Genomic DNA, 16,853 nt, shown 5'->3' with positions numbered 1-16,853 from the left:
TTGTATATTTCTCCCTTGAGATATTTCTATATATTTCTGTTTTAATTGTTTTGTTATGTAATTCAAGGTTATATTTTTAGGTACTTCCCAATATAGAATTGTTATATTTTGTTGAATTAACTTTTATAATTATGAAATGTCCCTTTTTATCTCTAGTAACATTTTTTTGCTTCAAAGTCTACTGTATTTCATATAATACAAGTACTCCAGTTTTTCTTTCTTCATTTTTTGGGGGGTTGATGTTTGTATGGTGTATGTTTTCCAGTCTATGATCTCTACCTTTTAAATGGAAGAGTTAGTCCATTTATATTTAATATAATTATAAATTTGGGTTTAAATCTACTATCTTTTTTAAAAAAAAATTATTCTACCTGTCTACATTCTTTTTACTCTCTTTTATTGCATTTTAAAAAATGGCTTGTTTTATATTATTTCATTTTCCCCACTTATTAGCTTTGTAGTTATATACTTTTTTACCGTATAAATTCTTGAATTCAACACAGAAATTAGGGTGAAATTTCTGATTCAATGGGTCTAGGATGGGACTTGAGAATCTGCATTTCTAACAAGTTCACAGATGATGCTGATGCTTTTCATCCACGGCTCACACTTTTAGAACCACTGGTTTGGAGGAGGAAATTGACTAGATATAAGGAGATTAGTAAAGAGATACTATAATAATCAAAACAAATGATAATATCTTTGACCAGGATAGTGGCAGTGAAAGTTGAAAAAGTATTAATACCAGAGAATAATGATACCATTGATAGAAACAAAAGACTCCAGAATAGAAGCTGGTGTTAGAGAGATAAAGATGATTTTCTTTTGCCATTTTTCTCCTTGTAACAGAGGAAACAGAGGTAATTATAATCAGAATAGATCTTACTCTCATTAAGCAGTATTATTGTCTGGTTTTCCATTTTTAAGAACTATCTTAAAATAAAGTTGTATTGATAAAGACAATTGTATAAATATATTTATTACACAGGAAAAACTGGATTAAACTCCTAGAATGTAGAATGTAATTTTCTAGGATTTAATTTCTGCTAATGAGATACAACATCAATATATGCTGCTGCAATATTGTTAGATTATAACTAGTAAATTGGACATTGGATAAGGTTTCAAAGTCCATTTGGTCTACTGCATCAGTTAGATGAATGGCACAGAAGAATTTAGATGAATGGATATTTCTTCACATGTGCTTCAGTATACAGAGAACTTCTAGTGACCCAATCTGCTGGACACTGCTACTCAACCAAGCAAATACATGAAACAAGTTTGTTTGTTTAGTTTATTTACAAAAATGATCATAAATTTAAATAATTTAATAAGCACATAGTTCCCTCCACCTTCTCTTTTGGCCATACCACATGGCTTGTGGGATCTTAGTTCCCTGACCAGGGATTGAACCTGTGCCTCCTGCAGTGGAAGCACCGAGTCCTAACCACTGGATCACCAGGGAATTCCAGTTTTCAATTTTATAACAGTGTTTATTTTAAAGGAAAAGAGGTTATTACTAAAACTCAAAAGTACAAATTTTTACACATTGATTTATGTGACCTAGAGAATACCAAAGGCACAGCATGAGGAATAATAAGAAACATTTGTAATATTAAAAACCATTCTGTTCAGTATTTTACTGTGAATATTTATGATAATTGTAATATAAATGTACTGTTTATCTAGGAACTCAATATGAAATTCTGCTAAAGACAAGAAAAAAAAATTTTAAACACAAGTTAAATAAAACTTGACATCTTCATTCATAAATGAATACCAAAAACATTTTAGATAAACAAAATTGACAACTTGTAAAAATCTTTATAATTTTGAGGTAAGTTTGTGATAAAATATATGCATTTTTCCTCCAAACTTTAACTGAAATATATTGTAACATCACAAATTTCTCTTATAAAAGTAAAAAGTTTCTGATTAGAGTTTGAGATACATAATTTTGGGAGTTCTTACAAATAATAGAGATCTTCATAAAAGCATCCACAAACAGATGTCAGGGAAGGATTATGATAAGTAATCTCAGACAGGAAGATCCTAGCAGCCTGCAGATTAGATTGTTTCTAAAGAGCTATAATATAAGTGGATATTATCTGACCAAGTTTTCAAATATCATATTAGTCACCTACTCAAAAGCCTTCCTTGACTTCTGTATTAGTTTCCTATTGCTGCTATAGCATAAATTTAGTGGCTCAAAACAACACAAATGTATTATCTTACAATTCTGAAGGTCAGAATTCCAAAATGGGTCTCACTGAACTAATATCAAGACACCAGCTGGGCTATATTCCTTTCTGAAGTCTCTAAGAAAGAATCCATTTTCTTGCCTTTTCCCACTCCCTTGGAAAAGGGGACTGCCTGAATTCTTTGGCTTGTGTCCTCCTTCTGTATTCAAAGCTGGCAACAGTCAGTTGAGTCTTCTTCAAATTGTATCCCTCTGACCTCCTCCTCCACATTTAAGGACCCTTGTGATTATACTTGGCCCACCAGGATATCTCCCTATCTTAAGGTCAGCTGATTAGCAAACTTCACTCATCTGCAAACTTAATTCCCCTCTGCTGTGTAACATAAGATATTCACAGGTTCTGGGGGTTAGGGTGTGGACATCCTTGGGAGGGGGCATTATTCTTCCTACCATGGCTTCCCAATGTCCAGCGAACCCATCCTATCTGTCAAGGACCTCTGCATTACTGGCCCTAATTTACTCTCCTGTCTTACACCCAGGGCTCTGATCTTTGTGCCCTGGGTTCCAGCCACACCAGTTTACCTGCTGATCCTACAATACAGCCCATACTCCACAGCTCCACAGCTTTGCTCCTGGCATTTTTCTCTTCTTTGATGTTCTCTTCATTCCTCCTCACCTTTCCTCCCAAGATAAAAACTCTATTCATTCTCAAAATTTCATGGCAAGTGTTTCATTCTCCAGGAAGCTTTTCCCCTAATCATTCCAATCTAGATGTTTCTGTCATATTGTTTGTACCTTCCAGTAGAACTTGAGGTTTTGCCTTGTTTGATATCTTATCTCCTCTGTTAGATAATGATCTCCTTGAGGGAAGAAACTCAAGAATTCATCCTCCCTTGTATGTCAGTTAGGCATATCTAAAACCGAACCCTTGCTTTTCATGCAGACTCCTCCAAAATTACTCTTCCTCCAGTTTTCCCATCTAATAAGATAATCTTCCAACCCCAGTTGTGCTTTTGCCACAAACCTTATAGTCATCCTCGATTCTTTTTTCTCCCATTCCTCACATCCAACCCATCAGTGGACCTTATCAATGCTACTCCCTGATCTAAGTCACCATCACTTTTCGCTTGTCCTACTGGACTCCCAATTTCCAATCTTGCCTTTGATCCTCTCGCCTTTGCACAAGTCAGTGCGCGCACGCATGCGTGTGTGTGTGTGTGTGTGTGTGTGTGTGTGCGCACGCGCGTGCGCGCGCGCACACACACACATTCTGTTCTCATCTCAGCAGCCAGAGGGATCATTTAAATTTTTTAAAAGTCTGAGTCTGATTCTATTTCAGTCCTGCCTAATGTCAGATAGCTTACCATCATGCTTAGCCTAGAATCCAAAGTCCTTATAATGTTCTATAAGGCCCTAGCCTCATCTCCCACTGTTCTCTGCCTACTCACTGTCATCCTCGCTGCTCCTCACACAGGCCCGGCAAGTGCCAGGCAAGTGCCTCAGAGCCTTTGCACTTGCTGTTGTGGAACACTCTTTCTCCAGATAGCCACATGATTCATTTCCTTATGTCCCTTAGGCCACTGATCATCCTCTTATGTTCTTTGGGTCTCTGGAAATATCACTTCATCAGAGCCACCCTCACTGACCATCCTATACAAAAGAGGAGACTTCATTCCTTCTGTCACTGTCTATACCTTTATGCTGCTTGAATTTTCTTTGCACACCTATCGTTACATGATACTACATTATAAATCTATTTCTTGTCTGTCACTCTCCACTAAAATGTAAGCTCCATGTGGGCAGAGACTTTGTTCTGATCTCTATTCCAGTCCTAGAACCTGGAAACACACACACACACACAGCACAAAGTGGCACTTAATAAATATTTGTTAAATGAAGGAACTCATCTTTGTATGTCCTCCTGTTTTTTGACCAGTTCTCTGATCATAATAGATGCTGAAGAAGTATTTGTGGGATTAAATTTTATGTACATCCCCAATATTACTTCATATCATCACCAGACGAAAAACCATAGTAAGCCACTTTTTCATGGAGAAATAAAGATTGTAGACAAGCTGTCACAATTCAGATGAGCCTTTTATTACTTAGTTTTGATATGATGGACTTCCCTAGAGCACAAGGTATTGCATATTTAATTCAAGGATGGAGTTCAGAAATTAACCCCAGCAGACCACACCATCTACACAGGAAGTGTGTGTGTGCTGGGGGGGAGAGGCACACTAGTATGGATGTGTAGGATACCAAGAAGGTAACTAAGCCACAATTCCCTGTAGTTCATTACATCCAATTTCAATTTCAGGGTATATACTTAAAGGCTGAAGCTTCTTCTAGTTCTTGCCTAAGTTTTTATTCTCTTGAATGCGTTTCTCTTACTTTTATAGTAGTACTGGTTTCTTAGAAATAGACGTTTGTCCTCTCTTTCTAGGTTTTTCATATCAGAGAAAGAAAAAAAACTCAAAAATAAAACATATAGCCTCTAATCACCTGCTCTCTCTTGTTCCATATACAAGAGGCTGGTTTTAAAAATTCATCTTTTCTTTGCAATCCAATGTAATCAACGAGGCAAAAGCAAATGTTTGGAACTGCACAAGCTCATTTCATTTACATTAAACCAATTTTAAATGTTTGGAACTGCATAAGTTCATTTCATTTACATTAAACTAATTTTAAATGATTCTCTTCTTTTCCTTCAGAATTTGAGTCCCCCCTTTCAAACCAACTCCGTTTATTCAGTAACATCAGTAACATCTTTTAACCCAAACGCACAAATATTAATCACTATGAATCCTTTCAGTTCTTATTTTACTTTTCTTGAACAACAGATAAGGACATTTTCTAAGCCAGTGTTTATTTTTACTCTGTCTACAGACTAGAATTACTTGTAGAACTTTTTTAAAAACACCAATGCCCAGGACCCACCCAAGACCAAGTCTGAATCTGTGAAGGCTGGACCCAGGCATCAGAATTTTTTTATCTCCTTTTTTTTTTTTTTTGGCCGTGCCATTCAGCTTGCGGAATCTTAGTTCCCTGACCAGGGATTGAACCGGGCCCTCAGCAGTGAAAGCATGGAGTCCTAACCACTGGATTGCCAGGGAACTCCCCAGAATTTCTTTTCAAAGTTCCCCCAGTGATTCTAATGTATGGCCATGGATGAGAACCAAACCTCTTAGCACACACAACTGAGAGTCACAGAGAGATAAGGCAGTGATGAGAACAGTAGCCAGAGGAAGCTGACCCCAAATTTAGATTTTGCTATGGTCAATTCAAAGAGCAGATCTTGGGCTTCCCTGCTGGCGCAGTGGTTGAGAGTCCACCTGCCGATGCAGGGGACGCGGGTTCGTGCCCCGGTCCGGGAAGATCCCACGTGCCGCGGAGCGGCTGGGCCCGTGAGCCATGGCCGCTGGGCCTGCGCGTAAGGAGCCTGTGCTCCGCAACGGCAGAGGCCAGAACAGTGAGAGGCCCACATACCGCCAAAAAACAAAAAAAACCCAAAGAGCAGATCTTTGCCCTGTGGATAATTAGGACTTGACTTGATCATTAGGATAACTGACTTGAGTACTATATTACATGGCTGAATACAGTGATTGCTTTAGAAACAAGGATATGATTCAAAACATAAGTTGAGGGCTTCCCTGGTGGCGCAGTGGTTAAGAATCCGCCTGCCAATGCAGGGGACACGGGTTCCAGCCCTGGTCCGGGAAGATCCCACATGCCGTGGCGCAACTAAGCCCGTGAGCCACAACTACTGAGCCTGCGCTCTAGAGCCTGCGAGCCACAACTACTGAAGCCTTTGTGCCACAACTACTGCAACCCGCGCGCCTAGAGCCTGTGCTCCGCAACAAGAGAAGCCACCGCAATGAGAAGCCGGCGCACCGCAACGAAGAGTAGCTCCCGCTCGCCTCAACTAGAGAAAGCCCGCGCGCAGCAACGAAAACCCACCGCTTCCAAAAATAAAAAGAAATTAAAAATTAAAAAAAATAAAAACATAAGTTGAATAGGACTTAAAGATATTTTAAAGAAATTAATAGTCAAAGGTCAAATTTATTCACACTGTCTTCTTTAGTAGTCTATGGCTTAAGATGTTAGATATGTGCAACATTCTTTCCCCTTCCCTGCTTTTTACTGTATCTAATGCAGCAAACTCAAGGGAGGGGAGAAAGTCCTTGTTCTCTTTTTCTGAAAAGAGATTTCCCAAATGGCTTCTTGTGGTAGTGGGCCATGAAGAAGTGAAAGTTGAAGGTGATTAGGATCCATGACACTGTAGGGAATCTAGACATTCTACAAAGAGAATGGGTGGGGCACCCAGGCCTTCAATAAAAAGGTAAGGTCTGGGTAGCGGAGATGCAACAGCAACGGGCCGTGGGTATTGCCTAATTGCAAAGGCACTGTGGAAACATTCTGCTTACATACTGGACTCTGGCACAATATTTTGGTTGAGCTGAATTTTTCCAACACTAATTGCTTACGAGAATTTCCAAATTGAGCACTTCATTGCTCAAAAGTCGAAAAGTGACTGCAAAAGAACATACTTATGCTCTATATATGGTACCATGCAATCATAATTTGGATAAAGAGATATATACTGCTTTGGCCGAGGATACCTTGACAAAATTGAATGGGATGTTGTTCATCATTTTCTGTAACATTAACATATCTTTCTGCAGTTTTGTCATTTCTTGTATACTTTATTTTATAAAATCTTATTTTGTTCAGATACTTCTTCAAAACGATTGTGGCCAGGATCCAAACTGGCACTGGAAGAAAACTGATTATTTGCAACAAAAAGAGAGAAATATCAAATCCTAGGATTACATATAAAGCATTACCACTCCTTCCAAGTGATTTAAAAATCTATGTCCTAAATCCCAATTTATTTTTTTGTCAGATCCTTCAAAATTACCTGGAAATTGTGAAGCAGCCTTTATGTAGTAAATTCTATTTTTTCAATGTCTTGATTAGATATTAGCCACTGACTGGAAAACGTGTATGTAATTTATTAGTGCCTGAACCACAATCTTAAACTAATTAGCAATGTTTCACCAATTATAACACCTTTTAAATGATGAACTACCATATAATTTCTAAATCACTATTTCTTTTTGACACCTTTCTTTTATATTAATGATTTAATCCTGAAAAATGTGATGTTTCTAAAACCCTGCAATTTGTTTTGAAATTCCTGAACGTTGAGAAGATTAATTTACAACATTTGTCTTTGAAACATTATTGCTTCTTCAAGACTTTGAACATTATACTCTATCTAAATTCTGTACTTCTATATTTACTGCTTATATATTATCTTCATTTTTAAGGTCCTCTTCCTTTGTCAGCAAGAGCATCTTTTTTAAGAGATGTCATATATTTTTCTTTAAAGGAATTCCCTTTTTAAAATTTCCCCAATTCAAGAATTTACTGTTCAGGAGACAAGAACAAGAGGTTTACTGTAGAGAAATGATAAGATTATTTTAAATACTTGTAAAATATTGATATAGAATTCTTTTTTTGGATTGATATAATTATATCCTGTCACACTTAAAGTTGTTCCTGTGTACACAAGACTCATTCCCTTCTGGACTGCTTTCTTGCTTTATTTTCAAGCACTGCTCTCACAAAGAGGGAAAATGTCAGTAACTTTAAAGAAGATACACATCTTTACTTTGATAGTTAAGCAACAAGAAGAGCAAAAAAGGCCAAGAGAAGAAAGAAAAAACGAAAGAAAATCCTTCTTTCAAAATCAGGTGTACTACAAAGCTCAATTAGTTCACAGACTGAGGACACTGCTTTTTATAAGTTTTTTTCTCCACTGGGAGCAGTTTTCTGAGTGTCCCTCTCTCTGCTCTCCATCCCTTGAGTCTTAACCAGGTTTTTTCGTTTTTGCTTGTGAGAACGAAAAAAGTTGCAAAGGAAGGAATATTCGGTATATTTCACGGAGGGTTTTCTATTTTCAGAAAGTTTTACCGTTTCCCAGGTGGCTCCCAATTGTTTCTAGACACACAGAGCCTAGGAGTCACTAGGCTCCCTCTAGACCCTTCTGAGAATCTATTTCATGAAAACTAGGAGTCTGACGTACCCGCCCAAAATGGATCTACGCAGAATTTTGCGTTTGATTCCACGTCGTTTGTCGACCCATGAAAGTTCATCTTTAGACCACAAGTTAAAAATGTCTGTCTAAAGTTAAAAGGCAAGGAAACCTCTAACACCTTTCAAGGGGCTAAAAGACTCCCCGCACCTCCCTAGACGAGTTCTGGACGCGGCCAGGAGGAGCTCGGACCTTGACCATGCGCCGGAGTAGGTGTATCCCCGCTACGCACTGGCTTTAACCGGAGGAAAAGTTAACTTTCGGCTCCTTGCATTTCTCCAAAGTCAATCCTCTAGGGCCTTAACCTAAGCTGGGCCAAGGCCTCAAAATCTGGGACCAGGCAAGGCAGGTGTGTGAAGAAAGCCTCTGGGCACCACGCACGGGTCGCCGTGCACAAACCCGCCTGAAGGACCGGGGAGCCCGGGGCTCCCCGATGTACTTACTCCTGGTTTGAGTATAGCCTGCGAAGCCTCGTCGCCTCCTGGTTAACGCGAGCATACTCCGAGCCACCCCGAGCAGGGTCTAACACTGATGCTCCCCCCAAACCTCAAGATCTCCGCAGGAGCGAAGCATCCCTCACGGGGCGTCCTTACCTTGGGGTTGGTCAGGAGCTGGTGCTCGTCGCTGTGCAGTAGCGCCCTGGAGTTGGACTCGGAGTTGTTCACGTAGACCTGGACGCAGGGGTACTGCGAGGTGCCCCTGCAGTCGGCGCCACAGGTGAAGGTGCACTCGAACACCTCGCCGATCTGCTGCACCGACAGCACCGTGCAGTTGGCCGCCGTGGCTTGCAGATCCTGCAGCGCGGGACTGAGCCAGCAGAAACCGAAGATAAAGAGCGACACGACGCCGGAGATGATGAGAAACAAGCCGAGCCGGATGCTCTTGTCCTCGGCTTCCGTGTACTCGTAAGCCACCCGGAGCTTCGCCATCGCCCCCCACTCCCGGCGGCAGGCACGCTCCCCCCGCCCCCTCCCGCCCCCGGCGCCGAGCCCGACTGCCTCGGGCGGGAGGAGCCGCCGCCGCGCGACAGCAGGGGAGTGGGCGGCCAGGGGGAGCGCGCGAGAACAAAGGGGCCGAGGCCGGCGACGCCCCCGGCGGCGGCAGCGCCCCCCCACCTCCCCGCCCAGCCGCCGCCCGGGGCCCAGAGACTCGCGGCGGTGCCGCGGTTTCAGAGCCTCCTGCACCCTCGGGCGCTCGGAGCGCTCGGGCGGCTCCTGCCTCCAGCGCCCCCTGCCAGCCTCCGCCCCCGCGCTTTCCCCGCCTCCCCCACCCCGCCTCCTCTCGCCCAGTGTCTCCCAGTCTCCATCGCCCGCCTGCCGCTGCTCCGCGGACTCGCCCGGCAGCTGCCCCGAGGGCAGGAGCCGCAGGGCTGAGGCGAGCCCGGGGGCTCCCCCGCGAGGGAGGCAGCTCCGCCCGGCCCCACCCGCCGCCGACCGGAGTCCTCCCGCCCCGCCCCGGGGCGTTTCCCGTGGGCGAGGGGCGGGCGAACCCCAGGGATAGAGGCTGCTGGCGCTCGGGATTCTCGTTAAATCCCTTTGGAGGGACATCCGAGATAAAAGCTTAGGATCAATATAATTTAACCGGAGGGAAAGTTTAAAACACGAAACAAAAAACAAACGAGGGAAAGGGTGTAGCACAAGTGAAGCGGCGGGAATTTTGAACTCCAAACGGGGATTGGTCAGCCAGCGGGGAGAGTGAGCCAGCGGCCAGGCGGCGGGCGCTCCCGAGGAAACGGGCCGCCGGAGCCAGCAAGACTCGGTTGGAAATCCCTGGGCGAGCGGCGTGCGCTGGGGGGCGCCCCCGGGGAAACCCTGGCGCCAATTCCCACGCTTGGGGCGGGAGCGCACGCTTGGGGCGCGAGGCGTGACCCGCTACCGCCCCCTCCCCGCCAGCGAGCGCTGTAATGGTCGGGCCTCAGGGTCCCGGCGCTGCCAACCGCCCCGGCGCAGCCGGCGCTCCCCCGGCCCCAGCCCGGCCCGGAGGGTAGCAGGAGAGGAGTCAAACAGGCTGAGTCAGACGGAGTTTGCAGTGGAGGCAACATACGTGGGGGCAGGAACCTGAGACCCGCAAGACCCGGGAAAGTCGCTTCCTGGGTCCTGGGTGGACCTCGCGGCAACTTAGGTCTCCGGCTGCCGGGTCGACCGCAACTCAATTTGCCCTACGGCAGGGGTTGACTGAGTAGGGACCGGAGGAAACAGGTGCAGAGGCTTGCAGCCCTGGAAGGAGACACCACTTTCCCCATCAGGACCGTCCCCTCGCTCCCGGCCTCCCGAGAACAGGATCCTCTCTGTTCTGTCTCCCTCCTTAGGAGTCTTGCCACCCTTGGCCCATCCCGGAATTTGTAGATGAGCTTTCCAGGAGCGCTGTGCAAGGCGATAGCGGCGTGCAGACTCACTTTGGGACAGGTACCGTTCCTAGAGCTGCGTCCTGCTCTCTTAATTCTTCCCTCCACACCCACCTCCCCACATCGCCCGCGCATACCTTCAGCCTCTATACTTTTCGTGACCTTAAAAAAAAAGTTAAGATGATCTTTTTCCAAACCACACTTCTATCAAAATATCAAACTTGGAGAACTATTTCGACCAACATTTTGAAGAGTCAGAATGTTCACTTTGCAAAATATATAAAGATATATTTTTCTTTACTTGCAAGTCCCAAATGAATATACTCTTAATTAAATTCAGTTATGTTCCTGATGAATATGGAAACACCAAGTCATGGAATTCTTGACTTCTCTTTCTTGGATTTCAAATGTTACTTTACTGGTGTAGTACTTTTCAGCTGGAGTCCCGATCTGCTACTTTGAAGTACTCCTTGATGTGGCAGGTAACAGTATTTATAAGCAAGGGGTAAAGCAAGTTTAATTACAGGAAGACCCTAAGTGTTTTCTGAATAAATTAAGAAGGTGCAGGGTTTGGAGAAGACTCTTTGTACTTTAATACCTTTCAAGTTTTGAGAGACTAGATTTCTTTCCTTCTTTACCTAGGAATTATATTATTTTCTTCCCTTTCTGTTGGCATAAAGACAATTGTTAGTGGTTACACACACTACCTGAAAGGAAAAGTGAGTTTAATAGTTGAAGCAGCTTAACCTAAGATCACAGATTTTCGGCGTGAATCTTTTTCCTACGGCAGGTTATAATTATCTTCCTTTTCAAGAAGGCTAAAGCCAATCTAAGATCTGAGGCAGTGGTGAGCAAATAAGATCCTATTATCTTATGAAATCTCGTAGCTCTGATATGCTGAGCAACTTGATCTTGAGGCAGAATTAATTCCTATAGCGTTCATAAAACACAGGGATGGGGGTGTCTAAAAATAATTTAATGAATATGATTCATTTTTCAATGATTCCAGAGCTCAAAGAGTTCTGTGAATGAACCCTTTGCCTCAAAACTGAAGCAAGATGGTCTTCCAAGTAAATCTAGAGAACAAACATCAGAAAATTCTGTCTTAATTTAACTTAAATTCTTAAAGGCTTTTAAATCCATTTTTTCAAGTTCTGCATTTAGTCACTTTCCTTCTTTATAATTATTCTGAAAGTATTTGAAGAAACTGTTGCCATCTAGCCTTCTGTTCTTTAAACATTTACTTTTCTCCTCTTATTTCCTATTTTTAAATTAGCTTGCTTCTCTTCTGAACCTTTCATTATTTCATGTGTTTCTTATTGAAAGTCAAACATATCAAAAGACTTTCCAAATTTCTGTTTTATCCTTAATGGAACACTGTGTTTGTTATCAGTTTCGTTTATTTGAGGTGGGGCTGCCTTTTCACATTTCCAAAGAAGGTTGGGTATGTCAGCCCCTCAGTTTCTGAAAACAGGTCACCATTGACTCTCTTAAGTTAGAATAGTAGTAAGAACCCCTGGGACGTCAGAGATGCTAAGCTCTGAGGTCACTGAGCATCTTGTTTCCCGTGGAGGGCAGAGGCACAGGAAAAAAAGAAAAAGAAAAGCGAGTCCTTTCTTTGCATAGTTGTCCACCAGTTAAAATTAAGATTAAAACTGCAATACTCAGAACCAGACTGACTTATTTGATGTACTTCATTGTCTACAACAATGTTTTCAGGAGAATCATAGCCAAGCCTTGATGAAGTTCTTTTTAAAAGAAAAATAAAATCTATCTAAACAAGGACATTAAAACCATTGTTATTTATAGTTTGTTCTCATGATCAGTATTCTTCAAGAAGTTCTGTGACTGATGTTAAAGTTGCAATATACAATTTCATATGTATATATACTTTTTTGTATATATACTTTTATTGAAAGATTCTAAAAAGGATCATAAGTAGGGCTTTGGTATCTTAGGAATATAAGGGACTTTGGAATATGTTGGGAAAATGTTTATACATGGTTTTAAAAATTGGTACGTTGTGAAGTTTTTCAATAACAAACTTCTACTGTACACTTGGATAGCTAAAATATATAGGGGAGAAAATTAATACTGTATCATCACCTTTTCTCATTAAAATTCACATGCTGGATAGGTTTTAGACATTTGCAACTAGAATAACGAGGTAAGAATAAATATGAATGAAAGCATGAGTGATCCAACAACAAAAAATATATAGAAAAATTTATCCTTTCCATTTAGCTTATATAACTTTAGATTTTGTTATTGTCACAGAAAATTAAGTTTCCTTTTGATTTGGTCTTAACTTAAAAAATGCTTACAGTTGTACTAAATCGTTTCCAGCTTGCTGATATTAACTTTCTTGCCATGCTTCATTATGAATGTTAAATATTTGTTATTAGCGTCAGACTTTTACATTTGAAATAAATTTTCTATGTGGCCACTATCTTTTATAATTACATTTATTTTTTCCTATCCGTAAACTTTACCTATTATATTGAGCATATAATTATTGAGGACACTACTTACTATTTCTAAATATTTATAATCATATTACAGCAGGAAGGGATCTTAAATATCACCTACCTACATATTAAGCAGGAAAGAGAGCTTCCAAAGACTTTGCATTTTGTTTGAAATAGTAAAGAATGATTATTAAAAAATATTTTTTCAAAGTTCAAATTCGTTTGCATACAGCCTTTATCTTTGCAATTGAAAAAGAAAAGCAAAAAGCACAGATAATCACTTCATACTAGTAAATTCATAATACTGTACTGGAAGTGCTGACTGGATTTCCTAAATTCTTGCTACCTGTCTATCATGTTAATGGAAATGAACTTCTATGGGAGGTATATATACACATATGTAGTAAAAGGGAAATCAGCTTTGAAATTGGAAAGCAAGAAGCTAAGGAATTCTGGTCTCAACATTGAGTAAATAGTTTATAACTGATATTCTTAGATTGTTTCCTCCTCCCCATACAAAAGGTTTTGGACTAGAAGATAGTTTTAACATTTCATGATTTTTATTCCAAGTTGATTTTGTTCTTCCCATGTTCTTCAAAAACTTGGGTATTACTCTCTAACAGCACCTAGTCCTGTTAAAGAGTCTTTTAATAATTCCCAAATATGGAGAGCACCTCCTAGTACAGTGACTAAAAGGGAGAGTGTTTGTCTTTGGAGAAATGGACCGATGCCTACTGAACACCTACTATAAGCAAATGCTCTAATTTAATCTTACCGTGAGATGAAGAGGAACAAGATTAAGTAACTTTCCAAGATTGTGCATGTATTGACTATGGCAGATTACAAGACCCATTCTTTTTCTACTGTACTATGCCATCTCTAAGGAATTTATGTATTTAATAAAAAAGAAATGTAGGTAATACAAGCAGATTTAAAATGTGCTTATGTACTTATATTCAAGTATGCTTAGGCTTGATCAACATCCATATTGTGAAACCTGACTATGAAGAGGGGGGCAGTGGGTAGAGAATCAAGGAGCTGATGATTTAATCTGATCCTCCTGTTTAATTTTACTCTGAAACACTTGTGTTGAAAATAGCTCTTTTTTAGATGCATAGCAAATATAAGTAGTACTGTTTTATGCAGGAGAGGGAGATTAAGTGTAGTGTTTAGGTTTCAGAGAGACTTGTTAGAAATTCAAGCTATTCAAAGTAGAAGTAAACACAGGGAACAACTAGATGTTAACACAAGTCATTAAATAGTTCTAGGGTAGAAGAAAAGCCTATCCTCTTAATGCACGGAATCACCTAATACTTTTAATAACAGTTTCCTTGCTTCTGCTTGGACACTTCCAGTGATGAAAAATTCACTAACTCCTGGGACTTCCCTGGTGGTGCAGTGGTTAAGAATCCACCTTTCAATGCAGGGGGCACGGCTTCGATCCCTGGTCCGGGAAGATCCCACATGCCGCGGAGCAAGCAAGTCCGTGCGCCACGACTACTGAGCCTGCACTCGAGAGCCCACGAGCCACAACTACTGAAGCCCACGCACCTAGAGCTCGTGCTCAGCAACAAGAGAAGCCACTGCAAGGAGAAGCCCGCGCACCGCAAGGAAGAGTAGCCCCTGCTCTCCACAACTAGAGAAAGCCCATGCACAGCAATGAAGACCCAATGCAGCCAAAAATAAATTTATTATTTAAAAAAGAAAAATTCATTAACTCCTAAAGCTACTCACCTGATTTTTGGACCTTTTAAAAATGTATGATGTACAATTTACTTTCTTGTAAATTGAAATCTGCCTGGCCATAACATCCATGTAAATATCCTTATTCTGCCCTCTGGTGTTACACAGGTTAAAGATAGTCTGCCTTACAAATGATAGTCTGCCTTACAAACTTCAGATGTGGGAAGACAACTGTCATGTCCTTAGGCCCTTTCTTCTTATGCTCATCTTAAATTTCTTCAGTATTCCCTTTTGATATGGTTTAGAAAACTACGGTCATATCCTTACCCCAAAATGCTAAGAAAAATAGATAATTTGAAGTTGGAAACATTCTCTAAAACTAGAGTCTGTACCTTTCTTTTCCATGTTATCTAGTCTACGAACACTTCTAGGATGGTGGGTTTTGTTGTTCACTGACATTATCATTGCAAAATGATTTGGGCTCATATTTATTCGACAGAATTGGGATTCCAAAAAGTGATGTGCAAGTCAACTAATTTAATATTCAAATATTAAATTATTTAGAATAAGCTGAAAAAAATAATTTTTAAAAACAGGTATAATTTTCACTCAATAAAGGGACATAACTTGTTTTATATTTCAAGAATATTAACCATTTGAAGATAATAAATTACTTAAAACATTGAAAATAAAAAATCAAACATGTCTGACTCCTAAGAGGAGAAATATTTAACAGCTCAAATTTTCTCTTAAGACAGACCATTTTTCATGCAACTGTTACATATGGTAATTAAAACTACATCTTAAAATAAATGTTCAGTATGTAACAGATTTAAAGGTAGCTTCAAAGCATTCTGGCTGCCCCAAATCTTTATTTTTATACAAAGGATGAAACTATTTATGTCATTCCTACATGTATTTTTTTCCTCATTGAGCTGTATATTTTTGAATAATCATCAATTTCAAAGTTCAATTTTTTTTTCATTAAAAATGAGTATCCATTGAGCTGGTCCTAGAAATAATCAAGTTCACCCAGCCACTTGTTGATATCATAACACTCTTGAAATTTGATGCATTTCTTCCAAAATGTTTAAAGAACTCTCATGTGTTATTCCTAAAATTATCTTCAGTATATACTAGAGAATAGTCTGGAAGAAAAACATCACTTGTTAAAAGTTTTAAAAATTAAATTATGTGGTCAAAACGTTACTTAGGCTAAAGACAAATGCATGTTAGCAGAACATTGTTTCAGGATATGCTTCTGAAAATTAATAAGAGACTAGTTCTGATTCATAGTGAAAATTTCTGTTTGTTTTCCTCAGCTAGTATCCTCAGTTGTTGCTTAAAAGAACTACCACTTGGGGCATAGGGCGTTTTATTTCACCTTCTCTAACAAAAATGTCGAAATATATTTGTGGTGTGGTAGAAGCCTATCAGGCCTTGGAAATGAAAACTTAGTTTTGCTGTAGAGAAGGTAAGTAGGTTATTAGCTAAAGTATTTTGGAAAGTGTCAAGTGGTGGTCATAAGCTATTAGAGTATGCAATAATTTGGGTTTTCAACAGAGATAGGAAATTATGACAATGAAGACTATCATCATTGTGAATTTTCAAGAAGTCATTCATTTAGGGACTTCCCTGATAGCACAGTGGTTAAGAATCCGCCTGCCAATGCAGGGGACATGGGTTCGAGCCCTGGTCCTGGAAGATCCCACATGCCTTGGAGCAACTAAGCCCATGCGCCACAATTACTGAGTCTGTGCTCTAGAGCCCGCGAGCCACAACTACTCTGAAGTCCGTGAGCCTAGAGCCTGTGCTCCGCAACAAGAGAAGCAGCCGCAATGAGAAGCCCGCGCACCGCAATGGAGAGTAGCTCCCGCTCGACACAACTAGAGAAAGCCCGCACGTAGCAACGAAGACCCAATGCAGCCAAAAATAATTTTTTTAAAAAAAGTCATTTAAATGACCGAGGGAAAACTGTGGAAGACAACTGAAAATATTTAGCTTTTTAAACTGCATATTGAATTCTTATGATAAATATATCATTAAAATCTTGTCAGG

General features: G+C 40.6%; 1 protein-coding gene across 1 annotated transcript in view; it reads right to left on the bottom strand.

Annotated features, from left to right (window-relative positions):
- Positions 1-9,400, bottom strand: part of KCNMB4 (potassium calcium-activated channel subfamily M regulatory beta subunit 4) — a 65,157-nt gene extending 55,757 nt beyond the window's left edge. The window contains exon 1 of the mRNA XM_059080270.2: positions 8,894-9,400. Within this exon, the coding sequence (XP_058936253.1) occupies positions 8,894-9,229 (336 nt within the window). The 5' untranslated portion in view covers positions 9,230-9,400. The remainder of the gene's footprint in view (positions 1-8,893) is intronic.
- Between the last annotated feature and the right edge of the window lie 7,453 nt (positions 9,401-16,853).

Source organism: Kogia breviceps, chromosome 12 (genome assembly GCF_026419965.1).
Source record: "Kogia breviceps isolate mKogBre1 chromosome 12, mKogBre1 haplotype 1, whole genome shotgun sequence".
In the NCBI taxonomy this organism is placed as follows: domain Eukaryota; kingdom Metazoa; phylum Chordata; class Mammalia; order Artiodactyla; family Physeteridae; genus Kogia; species Kogia breviceps.
This window is presented reverse-complemented; position numbering and strand designations above follow the sequence as displayed.